A 15,998-nucleotide genomic window follows, 5' to 3' on the forward strand; every position below is an offset into this window, starting at 1 on the left:
TAAGCTAAAAGTCTTTTCCTTCCTTGGATATGAAAAATAAATACTTTGGATTTCTAGTCCCTTCTTTTGGTCTTCCTTCAGTTAAGCCTGCCGGAGACACCATAGGATTGCCCAGGTCTTTTACTTGTGGAGGTAGGATTTTCAGCTAGTATTCCAGTTTAAGTGATTTAAGCGCCAATTACCTTGGTGCAAAAATATCTTTAATATTTTGTAATTGATTGCAAAAAGATTAATACAGGACATTTAAGGCATCCTGACAAAGTCAATACATGGCGCAGGACAAAATCATTACATGCACCCTGTATGTGCAGGACTCCTGGCGACCCAGTCAATGACGTATTTCCCTCGTTTTACACATGAAAAGACTGAGAATCGGTGGGATTACGGCCTCTCAGTCGAAAACAGGTCAAGTCAAGATCTGAACAGAAATGAGCCGAGATCTTCTGGGAGGATCTTATGAACCTCTAACACCTCTGTCTGGAACACAACTGGGCACGTATTGCTAACCGGAGGTTGGCTTTCTGAGTTTGAAGGGAGGGCGTGCAATTGATTAGCGGCGGGTTTGAAAACAGTAGTGAGGCACCGCCTGGGAGACTGCGGGAAGCAAGCAAGGCACTAAGGTACTGTCGCTGTTACCGCTGTCGCAGTTACCGGCTGTTGGCTGTCGCAGAGGAAGGCTTTGCTGGAGGTTGAAGCCGACTCAACGGGGCGGGGCGGGGCGGAGCGAGGCCCCACCCCCGGGCGCATTCTTGTGCGTGGATGGGGGCGCCACAGAGATTCCCACCCCAAGGTCTGGGGCCTGAGGACAGGGCAGAGTGACGGCTTGGTAGCCCTCCTTCTCCCTGGATACCGGCGATCCCCGTGTCCAGCCGAAACACCTCCCAGCTTAAGGAGGCCGTGGCCCAGTGTCAGTGCGAGGACCCCTGTCCTAGCTAGTCGCCACGCCCCCACCCCAGCTCCTAGCCTACATCGGACTCCGCCCCCATCTCCGACGTACCCCAGCACGCTGCGCCCCCCGCCCACCCGGCACGCCCAGTCACCCCGCCTGGCCACGGAGGCCCAGGAGCCGCCCTGCGGGCCTGTGCGACCCCTCACAGCGGCACCGTTCTCCTGCGTCACCCGCCGTCCGCCGCCATGGACGTGTATCCTCCGCACCGGCTGGGGTTGCCCCGCGCGTGGTCCCCCAGCGGCTCTGGCCGAGGGTCGCCCTCTGTCAGGTACGTGGGACCGAGGCTGCAGAGGGGTGGCCGGGCCCGGGATTGCGGGTTGTTGGGGTCTGGTGACGCCTCCTGGTACAGGGCGTGGCGGGGCATGGCTTCCAGGCGGATGGTTTTTCCTTAAACGGCTCCCTGAAGAACGTTTCCCCAGGAACGGCACGCTGTGTAGAGGCTCCCACAACGGCTCCCTTGTGAAGGACCCCTACTGCGAAATCACCACCCCATAGAACGTTTCCCCCAGCAAGGATTTCCCTGTAGAGAATCTCCATAGTGCCTTCTCTATGGATAGGTCACTTGCCTGCCCATAGATTACTGCCCCTAGAAACCGCTAGAGAGACACTCCCCATAATAGCTCCTCTGTACAGAACCCCTAAATGTGTTTCCCTAGAAACACCTTACCTCTAATGTCCCCTGTCGTAGGTCTCCTCTAGAGCCTTTCCCTTTAACAGAGGCTTCGCTAAAGAGTACCCCGCTCCTGATTCCTATATGCACACAAAACACTGACAGCATCTTCCCTATTGCGCATTTTCTCACCTCCCGCTGCTCCAGCCTACATCACGAAGCTCCCTCCCTCCACAATGGGGAGCTCAGATTGAGGGGAGTTGGAGGTCATTAGGGGCGCAAGTGGGGAAAATTAACTGGATGGATAGGAAAAAGAGGCCTAGGGACCCCAAAAGCAGCGGACCCCATGCCGCTAAGCCTAGAAGACAGAACTCCCGGGTGCCTCAGTACTCGGAGGGTGATATTGGGAAGGGTCCCCACCCCCTTTCCATAAAGGAAGATTCGTTTTTCGATTTCTGCTCCTTGTGCCTTTGGGGCTGACCTTGGTAGTCTGAGCATTGTTTGTGATGGAGCTGGTCTGGGACCGCCTGCAGAATGTGGAGGTTGGAATGATGGAGGGGTTTGGCAGAGACCATTGAGAGGGAGGGAGGGAGGGAGGGAGAAGGAAGTGGGCTTTGGTACTGCTAAACTGCCATTAACCCAGAACAGGATTTTTTTTTGGTTTGTTTTTTCTCTATTTTAGCCACTTAGGAAAGCAAATGTGGTATTGTTACCTTGAAAGGAGTTGTGAACTTAGATGTTAGAACTGCTTTTCCTATATCCTTGTTTTGAAGATTAAGGCATTGTGTTTTTAACTGTTTGCTCACCGATCTGGGTTTTTTGCTGTTGTTGTTATTTTAACTAAACCAAATTCAAGCAGAGCAAGAACTAAATCTTAAAATCCTGTTCTCTTCCTGGCATTCCTTCCCCAACTCCAGCAACTAAAGCATGTTTGTTGAGTGAATAAAGATGGGGGAGGTAAGGCTAGATTCCCATGGTTACATTTGGGAGTCCTTATTTGCTTTTAATTTGGCAGGTTACATTGTTTGAACTTCTCCTCTGTCCTTCAATGGAATTCCTGGTGGACTTAACAGTTCCCAAGTGTTTAGCTGCTTATGATAACCCTCTCCAATGCATCCTAACATCCTAACATTTCTGGCAGCAAGTTTCACTGTATGAGAGTATTTAAACGTTACGTAGAATGAAACTGCGCAGAATACTTTAGAACTTGGAGCAGCCATCTGTTAAATCTAGGCTCAGTGTAGACTTGGGGTTCATCCCAGGTCATTTTGAACTTAGGAATCTTGAGTCTTTGAGACTTTTACGGGAAAAAAAAGTGTTCCAGTAAAATCCATCTCTAAAATAACTGCTGCTTTCCCTGTTTCTAAAAAATGGCAGCATGAAGCTTTTTTCGAAGTAGTGTTTTAATGTTAAAAAGATAAATGTTGGTTAGTCTTATTAATCAAACTCAGAATTGTCCACCAAGTGGTTTGAATGAAGCTTGTTAGTCTTCAGAAAATTATTAGTCTTCAAGGGGTAATTAATGCAAGGAACGCCAAGACCTGTCTGTTTTGTACCTATGGTGAAAGAAATTTGGTTCAGGCTCCCCTCCTTTCCCCACCTCTACACAACTGAACATGCTGTTCTTACCCATTCAAGCCTTTCCCTGACTTTGACATTGAACGTTTTTAGCAAGTTTGGGCTCAGCATTTTCCTGTTACCTATACCTGGCTTCTTTGCTGCACTCTGATTCCGGAGTGATGAAAGAGGCAGGCCTAACTGGTGAAGTTACATTCCTAAAGACCCAGAGATAGTGCTTTGCAAGTGTGTGGTTTAGCAGTGGTGTTTATTTTCACAGATGAGGAATAGAGATCAAGGGTTAAAATCTTGTTGCTTAGAACTAGAGGCTTCTTTTTAAGGATATGGTACTCATTAGTGTTCTCCATCAAATATTTTTGGTTTCTGTCTCCTGGGCATGTGGTACAACTGTGCTTGCTTGTCCCCTTGAAGTTGGGTTTAGGTATGGCCCTGTGAGTTGCTGTAGGTCAGTGTAGTGTGTGCAGGAATGATGTATATGCCTTCTGGTATGTAACTTACCACTCTCTCCCTCTGTTTTGGTGACTGTTGATGCTTCAGATGATGGCTAGTCCATCCTTCTGGGACCCAGAACAAGCTTCCGGGTGACTTATGACTAATATGTAGAGTAAGCAAGGAGTACACCTTTGTTGTTTCAAGCCACTGAGATCTTGGAGTTACTATCAAGTCACTATCTTGACTTATACTAAGGAATGAGTGGAAATAGCCAAAATATGCTTTCCTACTTCAAAATCTTTTTCTGCAGAGGGATCTGTTCCTACTCAGTGTTTGTTTAATTTCACTGCCTGTTTATACAAACAATCCAACATTCACTGTGCTAGGTGTTGTGGATTCAAACAAATAAGGCAGGCCCCTCCCTCAAAGAGCCCCTTAATAAGTGGAAAGAGATTAAAACAATAAAATTGTAATACGGAGTGGTGATAGATAAGTACTGAGGAAGAAATAGGGCTGAGGGAACAATAATATAAGAGGGCACAGTCGATTTGGGGCTCAGCTCTTAGAAGAATGGAGTTGCCATTTACTGACTTGGGAATACTAGAAGAAGAGCAGGATTGTGGAGAAAAGAGAGTTCAGTTTTGGCCTTGTTCATTTTGAGTTGCCTAGTGGATACCCAAGTGGAGATATTGGATAGGAGTTGGATATAAGTCCGGACTTCAGGAGAAAGATTGGGACTGGACATACCACTTGTATGCTGATGACTCCCAATTTTTTATTTAAAGCTGTGAGGCTACGTAGAGATGCAGAGAGTAAATGTAGATAGAGAAGAGGACCAACATTGAAGCCCTGGGTGTCCCCTGTAGAAAACACAAGTGTAGTGATGCCATCCAGCTTCGGAGGGAAGACGGTTTCCAGACTGTGGCATAGCAGAAGATTCAAGGACAGCTATGGAAAGCCAAATGATAAGTACTGTTGATGAACTGATGAGGACTGAGAATAGACAGATTTGGTCATGTAGAGGTCACTGGTGACTTTGATAAGAACACTTTTGGTGCAGTGGATTCAAGAGACAACAGGAGGGGAATTGATGATGCGCAGTATGGATACTCATAGTGATTTTTTTTTTTTCAAGGATTGTTAAGAGGGAAAGCAGAGTAATAGGGCTATGGCTGGAAGGGCATGGGCATTAGAGTTCTTCTTTTTTAGGTGGGTGGTAATTATAGGATGCTTGTAAGTTGATGGGATACAGAGAGGCAAACTGATGATTAAAGAGAGAGAAGGGACAGTTGCAGGGGTGAATTCCTTGAATAGGTGAGAGAGAATGGGGTCTAAGACATAAATAGATATGTTGACCTCAGGCTGGATTAGTGCACGGACAATTCATTACAGGGACACAGATGCTGGTGAAGTTGTGGTTTTGTGGTGGAAATAAGTGGAAGTTCTCTTTTGATTACGTCTATGCTTTCAGCTAAAGAAGAGGGAAGTCTGTCAGCTAAAAAGGAAGAGTGAGGGAGGTGCTGGAAGTTTGAGGAGAAAGAAGATGCAGTATTCATATAGGAGAGTGGGGGAAATGAGCTGATAAGGAAATATTTTAGGATTGCCAGGCAGCACCAAAAGTACCCATTTGGTGTTTGTTGTCATAAATTTAAGATGAAACTTGGCATGGTTGTATGCTTTTCCTTCAGCTGTGTTGAGCTCCTTGGTTGTGGACACTATGGGAGGGAGTAGCTGAGGGGTAGGGTAGAGGGCCTCTTTAGAAGACAGGAGTAAAGGAACTGAGATATAAGGAGAGTGGAAAGAATATCTGTGCATATTGAGATTATCATGAATTAAGGTGGGAATGGTCATAGCAAAAGACACAATGATCCAGAATCCAAAATCTGTAGGGATGTTGAGGACCAAATGACGCGGAGATTTGTAGATGTCCGATGTCTGTACCAAGGAGGGATGGTGGGTGGTTATTGATGGCATGAAGAAATCATGCAAAATAAAATTTCTCAAAACCAAAGGACATGAGTTTCCAAATTAAATGTACTCCCCAAGAATCCAGCACAATTAACTTAAAAATAGCCATGCCAAGGCTCATCATCATGAAAATTTTGAGTACTGCAAAGACAACAGAATATCTACAAATCACATAGATAGGGTCAAGAACTATAGGATTGTTGGGAAACTATAAGATAATGGATCAAGCAGTGCCTTCTGAAGGGAAATGGATTCCCACCCAGAATTATGGATTCAGCCGAACTCTCATGCAGGCTTGAGGGAAGGATAAAGACATTTCACATATGTAGGCTCTCAAAGTTTGACCTTCCATACAAGCTTTATTGAGAAGCCATTGGAGGATGTGCTCCAGTAAAACAATCTGATTAGTGTTTCCTGGGCGGGAGCTCCTCTATTCCATGTACAAGTCGGATTTCTTACTTGTTAAGGGACTCATAAGGAAGGACCTTCTTTGCTACCCCTGGAAATTACCAAAGGGATGGGACCATTTTCTATTGCCATTTCCCACAGTGCTTGCTCTTGTGCTTAGGTCAATGTCTGGCATATAGTCAGCACTCATTAAATATTACTTATTGAAGGGATAGGGAATAATTACATGTGAAGCTATGGGCTATGTTAAACTTCATGGGTGTTCAGAGAATATAGAGTCACAGTTGTGAGCTAAATGGTGAGAAGATGCTTCATGATAGTGACATTCTGCAGAGATGACGTAAGTAAAGCCTCACAGAGGCAGACTCTCTCTTCGGGGAGGTTAGGGGAGGTGTATTGACCTGTGACCAATGCCCACGTTTCTCTCGGGTTTTTGTCGATGCAGTACAGGTGGTCCTTGCCTTAAGAAAACTCAAGATGCAAAGCAAGACTATGATGTTGTATGTCTGAAAAATGTGAAGTTTCACCTCCAGTGTACTTGCTCGGGTGCTGGCCAGGGAGGCTTGGTGTGGTGCCTAGAGAAGGAACAAATGATTGCTGAGCTAAGCTTTTATGGCCTTGTTTCTGGACCAGGGGTCTAAGTATCTGCCTTTTCACTTGTGAGGGCAAGTAATTGTGGATGCTTTCTGAATGAAGACTTTGAAACGGACTTTACAAAGAGCAGATTGTGTGGGGAAATGCTAAGAAAGCTGGAGAAGAGGAAGAAAATGGAAAATAAGATGCTACAATAGAATATAGTGAACAGACTTCCAGATAACATCTTCCATTTATGGTGAGTAGCACCTTCTGAAGCTCTTGAATTTAGTTTGTAGAGTGTCTTGTGTACCCCAATTTGTGAAATATGTGTAAGCGTGAATTGCAGTTGGGTACAAGTTTTAACCATTTTAGATGAGGTGGCCTATCAGTTAGGAACTACATTTGGCAGCTGGTAAAAAACACTTAGAAACACTGACTTCACTTTGGGGTATATTCTCTCTTGCAAATATGTCTAGAGGAGGAGGGCAGGCTAGTTCTGGTATAAAGTCATCAGGGAACCAGGCCTCTTCTGTGTATGGATGTGCTATCTGGAGCTTCCGAATTCCGTTTCTCTAGAGCTTCACGGTCACAAAATGGCTGTAGGCCCTCCAGCTGTGCTATCTTGTCGACAGGACAGGCAAGAGAAGGAAAGATAAAGGACAGCTCCCAGGTGAGTCAGTTCCTTTCTTTCCGACAGCTACTTAGGAACCGCCCACCTAATGGCTTCTGCATGACTCATTGGTCAGCTCTAGAACTAGTGAGTTTAGCAAGTTGTTTGAAAAGTGTAATGGACTCAAGATGACAATCAAACTAGGAACAAAAACTATAAAATACCAACTAATCAACCTAATAAGGAAAGTGGAAGACCTCTCTAAATAAAAATGTAAGCCCTGGCTGCTGTGGCTCAGTGGATTGAGCACTGGCCTGCCGGCCAAAGGGTCGAGGTCTAATTCCGAGTCCAGGGCACATGACTGGGTTGCAGCCCAGGTCCCCAGTAGGGGGTGCGGGAGAGGCAACCACACATTGATGTTTCTCTCCCTCTCTTTTTCCCCTCCCGTACCCTCTCTAAAAATAAATAAAATCTTTTTTAAAAATTGAAAAATAAATAAAAATAAAAATTTAAAACATGGCAGAAGGGTATAAAACAGAGAGGAATGGAGAGATAACGTCATGTTACTGAGTGGGGTGCTTAGTATTGTCCACACTCAATATGATCACAAAACAAAATCTCAATGGGAATTTTTATGGATCTTAACAAGATGATTTTACACTTCATCCTTAAAAAAATATATTCATAGGGGACAGGCTGAGGGTGACAGGAGGGGAGAGAAGAGGGAATTTCAGGGGGGAATGGGTAGGGTTTACAGGAACAAATTTGGAGGACACATGGACAAAAACTAGGGGTGGGGGGTAATGGGGGGGAAGAGGGAGGGTTGGGTGGGTGGGCTGGAATGGGAGTAAATGGGAGAAAACTGTACTTGAACAATGATTGAAATAAAATTAAAATATATATATATATATTCAATGAAAGCCATGGGATCTTTGAAACAATGATAAGAAGGACTTACCCTAGCAGATATTAAAAATAATCCAAATACTATGAAGTTCAAGAGATAACATACTTCAAAGCTCTGATTATTTTTAAGTGTACTGTTTCTGTGAGAATAGATAAATGGATCGAATAAAGATAGAAAAGATCCAGCTATTTAACATATGCTAAAAGGTGCATTCAGGCCCTGGGTGGTGTGGCTCTGTGGATTGAGTGCCAGTCTGCAAATCAAAAGGTCACTGGTTTGATTTCCAGTCAGGGCACATGCCTGGGTTGTGGGCCTGGTCCCTAGTAGGGGGCCTGTGAGAGGCAAATGATTGATGTATATCTCGCACATTGATATTTCTCTCCCTCTCTTTCTCCTTCCCTTCCTCTCTCTAAAAGTAAATAAATAAAATATTTTTTTAAAAAAGAGGGGGGCATTCCATATCAAAATATTAAATGGACCAATATACAGTCTTTGGACAGTCATATTTTGGGGGGGAAATATAGTTAGATTTTTGCTTCACAAAAGTAAAAAGCAAATTCCAGAGGAGCAAAGAGCTAAATGGTTAAAATACATACACACGTAATTAATGAAATATTGGCAGTTTTTTAAAAGATTTTATCTATTTTTCGAGAAAGGGGAAGGGAGAGAGAAAGAGAGGGAGAGAAACATCAATGTGAGAGAGAAACATTGATTGGTTGGTTGCCTCTCATACATGCCCTGACTGGGGACTGAACCTACAACCCAGGCACGTGTCCTGACCGGGAGTTCAACTGGTGACCTTTCGCTTTGCTGAACAATGCCCAAACAAACTGAGCCACACATTCAGGGCATTGGTATTTTATTATTATACTTTTATAATACTAAGTGAGAAAGACACAAAAGGAAGACATAAAACCCCTAAGCTTAAGTGTAAAATTAAAACAGCCTTAACTATATAAAACTTTTAAACTTCTGCCTGAAAAAGATACCATAACGTAGTCTAGAAGTTTGAAGCAAATATTTGCAATGTATAGCCAAAACAACTTTTAAAATGTGATGGAACATGCAAATTACTCAGGGACAAAACCAAATAAATGACCAAGCAGAAAATGAGCAAAGAACATGAATATGCATTCATGGAAAAGTATAGATGATTAATAAACATTTGACAACCTCCCTAGTGATTAGGGAGAATATAATTTATAACAGTGAAAAATCTAACCACTAGATTACCATTAGTTGAAGAGTGATAACACGGTTTAGAAAGTTGTGGGGAATAAGTGCTCTGAGAAATTTTAGATGAATGATTTGAGAAAACAGTTTGGCAAGATCTATCAAAATTTAAAACACAGGTACCTCTTAACCTGCCAGTGCTACTTTTAAGTCTTTAGCTTCTAGAAACTGTTTGTACTTGTGCCAGAGATGATTGTATAAGGTTGCCCACTGAAGCATTGTTTGCTATTGCAAAGTAATACAATTCCAAATGTTCAGTCCTACTAGCTGATAAGTAAAAACAAAAGAAGCCCTGACCATTGTGGCTTAGTTGGTTGGGTGTCATCCTACAAGGTGAAGGTCTCAGGTTCAATATATGGTCAGTACACATTCCTGGGTTGCAGGCCCCTTCCAGGTCCCAGTTGGGGTGTGTATGCAAGAGGCAACCTATCGGATGCTTCTCTCTCACACTGGTGTTTCACTCCCTCTCTCTCTCCCTCCCTTCCACTCTCTCTAAAAATAAATAAAGTCTTTATTTAAAAAGCAACAACAACAAAAGAATACAGTACAGTAGTAAGCAGTTCATCACCAAACCATTATTATGTGAAATGTTGAAAGGACTTATTTAGGAAAAAGAAATCAAAACTATGAAAATAAAATGGCAACAAATACATATCTATCAACAATTAAGATAAAAAACAAACTAAGCAAACAAGAAGAACAGAGACAGAATCATGGATACAGAGAGTGTTTTTGATGGTTCCCAGATGGGAGGGGGTATGGGGGAATGGGTGAAGAAGTGAGAGGATTAAGAAGTGCAAATAGGAAGTTACAGAATAGCCATGGGGCTATAAAGTACAGTATAGGAAATGGAGTAGCCCAAGAACCCACGGACATGAACAATGGTGTGGCGATTGCCTGAGGGAGTGGGGGATGCTGGGTGGAGGGGGGCAAAAGGGGAAAAATAGGGACAACTGTGATAGCATAATCAATAAAATACAATTAAAAATAAAATACAATAGTTTTTAAAATGAGGTTAAGTTCTAATCACTAACTTGGAAAGGTCTTAAGGTATAATGGTAGGTGAGAAGGGCATGTTTTAAAACAGTTGCATACCTCACAATTATGATTTTACATAAAAACAACCCCCCCAAAAAAGAAACTCACACTAACTATATATTTTGCTGAGGGTTACACCAGATTGTTCACCGTAGTTTTCTATGATAAGGTGAAATCAGAATGATATGAAAATTCCAAACACAGAATGTACATGTAAGGAGAATACATTTGTGTTTTAATTATTTAGTTTTGAAAGTCAGAAGGTTAGCATAAAATTATGGAGGAAAATCAGGGAAACATAAAATTTTCAACTCGAAACACAAACAAGAAAATAAACTTGGCTGTGTATACAGTAATTGCTATAAAAACAGTGAGCAGCAAATTGTTACATTATAAATCAGAAGATAGAGATGATGGTTCAGAGTGTAAATATATCATCTCTGTGACTGACTTCATTGCCAGGAAGTCAGTGAGGGGAGGTGTATCAGAAAGGAAAGGCTCAGAGTCAGGGTACCTGGTCGCTTAGGTTCTGGTGCGGTTAATCTTTACTCAGCCTTGTGATCTTGGGCAAAGTGCTGCGTTTTAGCTTTGGTTTCTTCATCTTGTGGTCTGTCTGCATCCCGAGTCTGAATTCAAGGAAAGTTAGGAGTAAAGAATAGTATACAAGCAGCATATTTAACATAAACCGAGTTATTGTGTCTGCTGAGTTTCCTGGTATCCTGAAGGGGAACTCTGTAAAGTCATGGGTGGCTGGAGACCATCTGCCCCGGATGTGCCAGCTGCGCTCAGGTAGACCTGGGAGTCACAGGGCAGTGCTATTGCTGGGTGGGCTCGGTGTATGGGTGAAAGTTTCTGTTAAAAAAAATCTGGATGAATACACAATGGTGACCTCTGAGAGTGAGGAACAATGAAAACTTCAATTTTATTTGTGTTCTCTTTTTTCATCAAAAATTATAACAAATTAATATTTTATATGCACAGTTGAAAAATGCACTAATGTAGGTTAAAGCAAATGTGCCACGATGTTAATGGTGGTTAATTCTGGGTGATGGGAATGTGGGTGATTGTAGTTTTCTTCATATGTACTTACCAGGTCTTTTTTAGAGTAGGCAAATATTTCAGTAAGTGGCAAGTTTAATGGTTCAGTGACAAATAATAAACTATGTCTGGTTAAAAATTAAATTTGGGAAGCAAGAAAATGTACAGAGGAAAAGGAGAACTGAATTTAGCTTTATCCATTGGTCAAGAAAGTAAGAAATACCAGTTATAATGTTTTACTCTTCCAGAGTAAAGCATTTTATGTGCTTCCACTTTATTTGGCCAGGATACTTGTAGAAAAGAAACTCTTTTTGTTTCTGTGCTCAGTGTTGTCTTGGCTTTCCACAGCAGAAGTGGAGGAGCTGCTCGTTTCCTGGTCACAAGATCTATTTATGTTTTGTCCCTGGCTTCTTGAAAGTTTGAAAACCAGAGTTCTTGGTAACCTTGGCAGTCAGACGGCCTCCTGTCCAGATGGGTTGGGAAGTGGGCCAAAGGACCAACTTGATGAAATATTGCTAGTGTAGAGAATGATTGCAAAGTCAGTCTTATGTCAGGCCTGAAAAAGGGGGGAGGAGCTGATAACCGTTTCCCAGGGAAAGGAGTTTTCTCCCTTTGACATTGATCACCTTTGCCATGTTTGTTCTGCCGCTTCTAAAACCCTGAGTCACTGCTTGTTCCACTTCCCTCCAGCCCCAGATTTTCTATTACAAAAATATTCAGACAATACAGAAAAAGGTAAAAGAATAGTACAATGAATGCTTGTTACACCCACTACTTAGAGTCAACAATTTTTGACATTTTGCCAAGTATGTGTTATTTTTATTCTTTTCTTTTCTTCCCTCTTGTTTTCTCTAAAACCTTTTTCAAGTGAGTTGCACTTTATTCCTAAGTAATTCCTCATGCATCTTTGAAGAAAAAAATACATTGTACTAACATAATATCATCTCACCTAAGAAAGTTAACAGTAATTGCTTACTATCATCAAATGCCCAGGCCATATTCAAATTTTCCCAGATATCTCATGGATGTTTCCCTGTTTTTTTTTAAATCATATTACATTTCATACATTGCATTTACATTAGAAGGGTTCTCCTTCTTTGTTCTTTTTGTTTTATATGGCATTGACTTTTTATAATTTAAAAAAGTGTTTTCATTGTGTTAACATACACAGAAAACTTGCCGTTTTAACCATTTTTAAGTGTACGGTTTAGTGGCATTAAGCACACGCACATTGCTGCGCTACAGTCACCACTGTCCCTCCACAGAACTCCTCATCCTACGAAACTGAAACTCTGTGCCTGTTAGAGAACAACTCCCCATTTCTTCCCTCCAGCCCTGACAACTGCCATTCTACTTTCTGTCTCTATGAACTTGACTGTTCTGAGAACCTCATAAAAATGGAATCACACAATATTTGTCCTTCCATGACTGTCTTATTACACTTGCTATAGTGTCCTCGAGGTTCACCCATAGTTTAGCATGAGTCAGAGCTTCCGTCCTTTTTAAGATGGAATCGTATTCCATTGTGGGTGCTGTGTACCCCACATTTAATGTATCTGTGGAAGGACACTTGCATTGCTGCTGTGAATGTGGGGGTACAAACATCTTCTTGAGTCCTTGCGTTGAATTCTTTTTGGATATATACCCAAAGTGGAATTGCTGCGTTGTATGGTAATTCTATTTTTCATTTTTTGAGGAACCTCCATACTGCTTTTCACAGGGGCCGCACTGTTTTACATTTCCACCAACAGTCCACAAAACTTTCAGTTTCTTCCCATCCTTGCTAATACTTATTTTCTCTTTCGGGTTGTTTTTCTCTTTTTTTTATAGTAGCCATCTTAATTTTTGTGGGAGTAGCATCTCTTTTAGGTTTTGATTTTCATTCCTATAATGATTAGTGATGTTGAGCATGTTTTCATATGCTTAGGCCATTAGATTATCTTCTTTGGAGAAATAACCAATTCAATTTTGAATAGGTTTTTTGTTTTTGTTCAGTTTTGGGACTTCTTTATATATTCTGGATATTAGCCACTTATTAGATATATTATTTGCAAATATTTCTGCCCCTTCTGTGGGTTGCCTTTTCATTCTGTTAATTGTGTCCTTTGATGAACATAAGTTTTTAATTTTGATGAAGTCTGATTTATATATTTTTCTTTTGTCGTCTGTGTTTTTGATGTCATAGCCAGGAATCATTGCCAAATCCAATGTCACGAAGCTTTTCACATATGTTTTCTTGTAAGAGTTTTATAGTTTTAGGTTTACATTTAGGTCTTTATTCTCTTTTAAATTAAACTTTGTTTATGGTGTAAGGTAAGGATCCAAATGCATTCTTTTGCATATGGATATACAGTTTTTTCAAAACTGTATTTTGAAAAAACTGTCCTTTCTCAATGAATGGTCTCAGTACCTTTGTCAAGAATCACCAGCACCACACTGCTCTGATCACCGTGGTGGCCTGGTAGTAACTTTCGAAATCAGGGGGTGTGTCCTCCGGTTTTGTCCTTCTTTTTAATAGTTTTGGCTATTCTGGGTTCCTTGAGATTTCATGTGAATTTTAGGATGGATTTTTTGATTTCTGCAAAAACATGGCTGGGATTTTGATAGGGATTGCCACAGTTGCTTTGTGTGATATTGACAGCTTCACAGTATTAAGTATTCCTGTTCATCAACACAGATGTATTTCGTTACTGCTATCTTTCATCGCTTTCAGAAATATATTAATGACCTAGTTTCTCTGAATCCTCACCAGCATTTGGTATTGTCATTGTTTGTTTATTTTAGCTTTTCTAATAGATGTGAGGTAATATTCTATTTTCAATTTGCATTTCCCTAGTGGATAACAATGTTGAACATGTTTTCATGTCCCGTCTCTGAATCATCTTTGAAGAGATGTTTCTTCATGCTTTTTGCCCATTTTCTAATTGGATTATTTTTTCCTGTTGTGTTTTGAGAATTCTTAAATTATGTGTTCTCCTTTGTCAGATATGTGATTTGCAAATACACTCTCCCTGTTTGTAGCTTGTCTTTTTATTCTCTTAGTAGGGTTGTTCACAAAGCAAAGTTTAAAAATTTGACAAAGTCTTATTTTTTTGTATTTTTCTCTTATTGTATTTTTGGTATCAAGTCTAAGAACTTCATCAAATCCTAATTCCTAAATATTTTTTTATTTCCTCCTAAAGATTTTATACTTTTACATTTAAAAAATTTAAATGTGTGATCTATCTTGAATTAATTTTTGTGTAAGATGCTAGGTTTAGATTGAAGTTCATGTTTTTGTCTGTGGATATCCATTTGCTTCAGCACCATTTATTGAAAAGACTGTCCTTTCATTGAATTGCTTTGGACCTTTGTAGAAAATTAGTTGTCTGTATTTGTGTGGGTCTGTTTATGGCTACTCTGTGCTGTTTCATTGATCTGTGTGTCTGTCTGTCAGCCAGTACCACTCAGTCTTGATTACTTCAGCTGTGTTAAGTCCTAGTATCAGGTAGAATGATTCCTCCCACTTTGTCCTTTTTTATTTTTCAAAATTGTTTTAGCTATTCTAGTTCCTTTGCCTTTTCACATAAATTTTAGAGTAATCTTGTCTATAGCTACAAAAAAAATCTTGCTAGAGTTTTGAGAGGATTTGTGTTATGCCTGTACATCAATTGGGGGAGAGTGGGCATCTTCACTGTGTTTCTTTTCCAATCCATGGGCACAGTATGTCTCTCCCTTTACTTAAATATTTTTGTATTTAATTTGTCAGTGTTTTGTGTATAAGTCTTATGCATGTTCTGTTAGATTTTATATTTAAATGATATTGTACTTTTAATTTTGATTTTCATGTGTTCATTGCTTTTATATAGAAATGTAATTGATTTTTATGTGTTGGTCTTATGAACTTGTTTTTTATAGATTCTGTGAGATTATCTACTTCATTTTCGATCTGTGTGCCTTTTATTTTATTTTCTTACCTTATTGCATTGTCTAGAACTTCCAGTTTTCTGTTACATAGGGTGGGGAAAGCAGACATCCTTTCTTGTTTCTCATTTTAAAGGAAAAATGTGTAGTCTCACCACCATTAAGTATAATCCCAAGCTTTACTTTGAAAGTTTTTGTAGAAGTACTTTATCATAAAATTGAGGAAACTTATCTATTCCTAATTTTCTGAATGTTTTTATTGTGAATGGGTATTAAATTTTATCAAATGATTTTTCTGTTTCAGTTATACAGTTGTGTAGTTTTTTTTTAAAATATATTTTATTGATTATGCTATTACAGTTGTCCCATTTTCCCCCTTTTATTCTGCCCTGCACACCCTCTCCCACCCACATTCCCCTCCCTTTAGTTCATGTCCGTGGGTCATACACATAAGTTCTTTGGCTTCTACATTTCCTATACTATTCTTTTTTTAAAATATATTTCATTGATTATGCTATTACAGTTGTCCCATTTCCTCCCTTCACTCCCCTCCACCCTGTACACCCTCTCCTACCCACTTCCCCCCCTTTAGTCCATGTCCATGTGTCATACTTACAAGTTCTTAAGGTTCTACATTTCTCATACTATTCTTACCCTCCCCCTGTCTATTCCTTCCTACAATCTATGCTATGTATTCTCTGTACCTTTTCCCCCTCTCTCCTCCTCCCATTCCCCTGTTGCTAACTCT

At 40.8% G+C, this 15,998-nt stretch overlaps 1 protein-coding gene across 3 annotated transcripts in view; it reads left to right on the forward strand.

Moving 5' to 3' along the window:
* The first annotated feature begins 974 nt into the window (after window positions 1–974).
* The window catches only part of C9H20orf194 (chromosome 9 C20orf194 homolog), a 125,905-nt gene continuing 110,881 nt past the window's right edge, over window positions 975–15,998 (forward strand). For 2 of the 3 annotated variants that reach the window (XM_028524790.2, XM_036009614.1), the window contains exon 1: window positions 975–1,217. In XM_028524790.2, coding sequence (XP_028380591.1) covers window positions 1,135–1,217 — 83 coding nt within the window. In that variant the 5' untranslated portion in view covers window positions 975–1,134. Of the gene's footprint in view, window positions 1,218–11,036; window positions 11,099–15,998 lie in introns of those variants that run through there. The other variant, XM_036009615.1, reaches the window with a different exon arrangement.

Source organism: Phyllostomus discolor, chromosome 9 (assembly GCF_004126475.2).
Source record: "Phyllostomus discolor isolate MPI-MPIP mPhyDis1 chromosome 9, mPhyDis1.pri.v3, whole genome shotgun sequence".
Taxonomy (NCBI): domain Eukaryota; kingdom Metazoa; phylum Chordata; class Mammalia; order Chiroptera; family Phyllostomidae; genus Phyllostomus; species Phyllostomus discolor.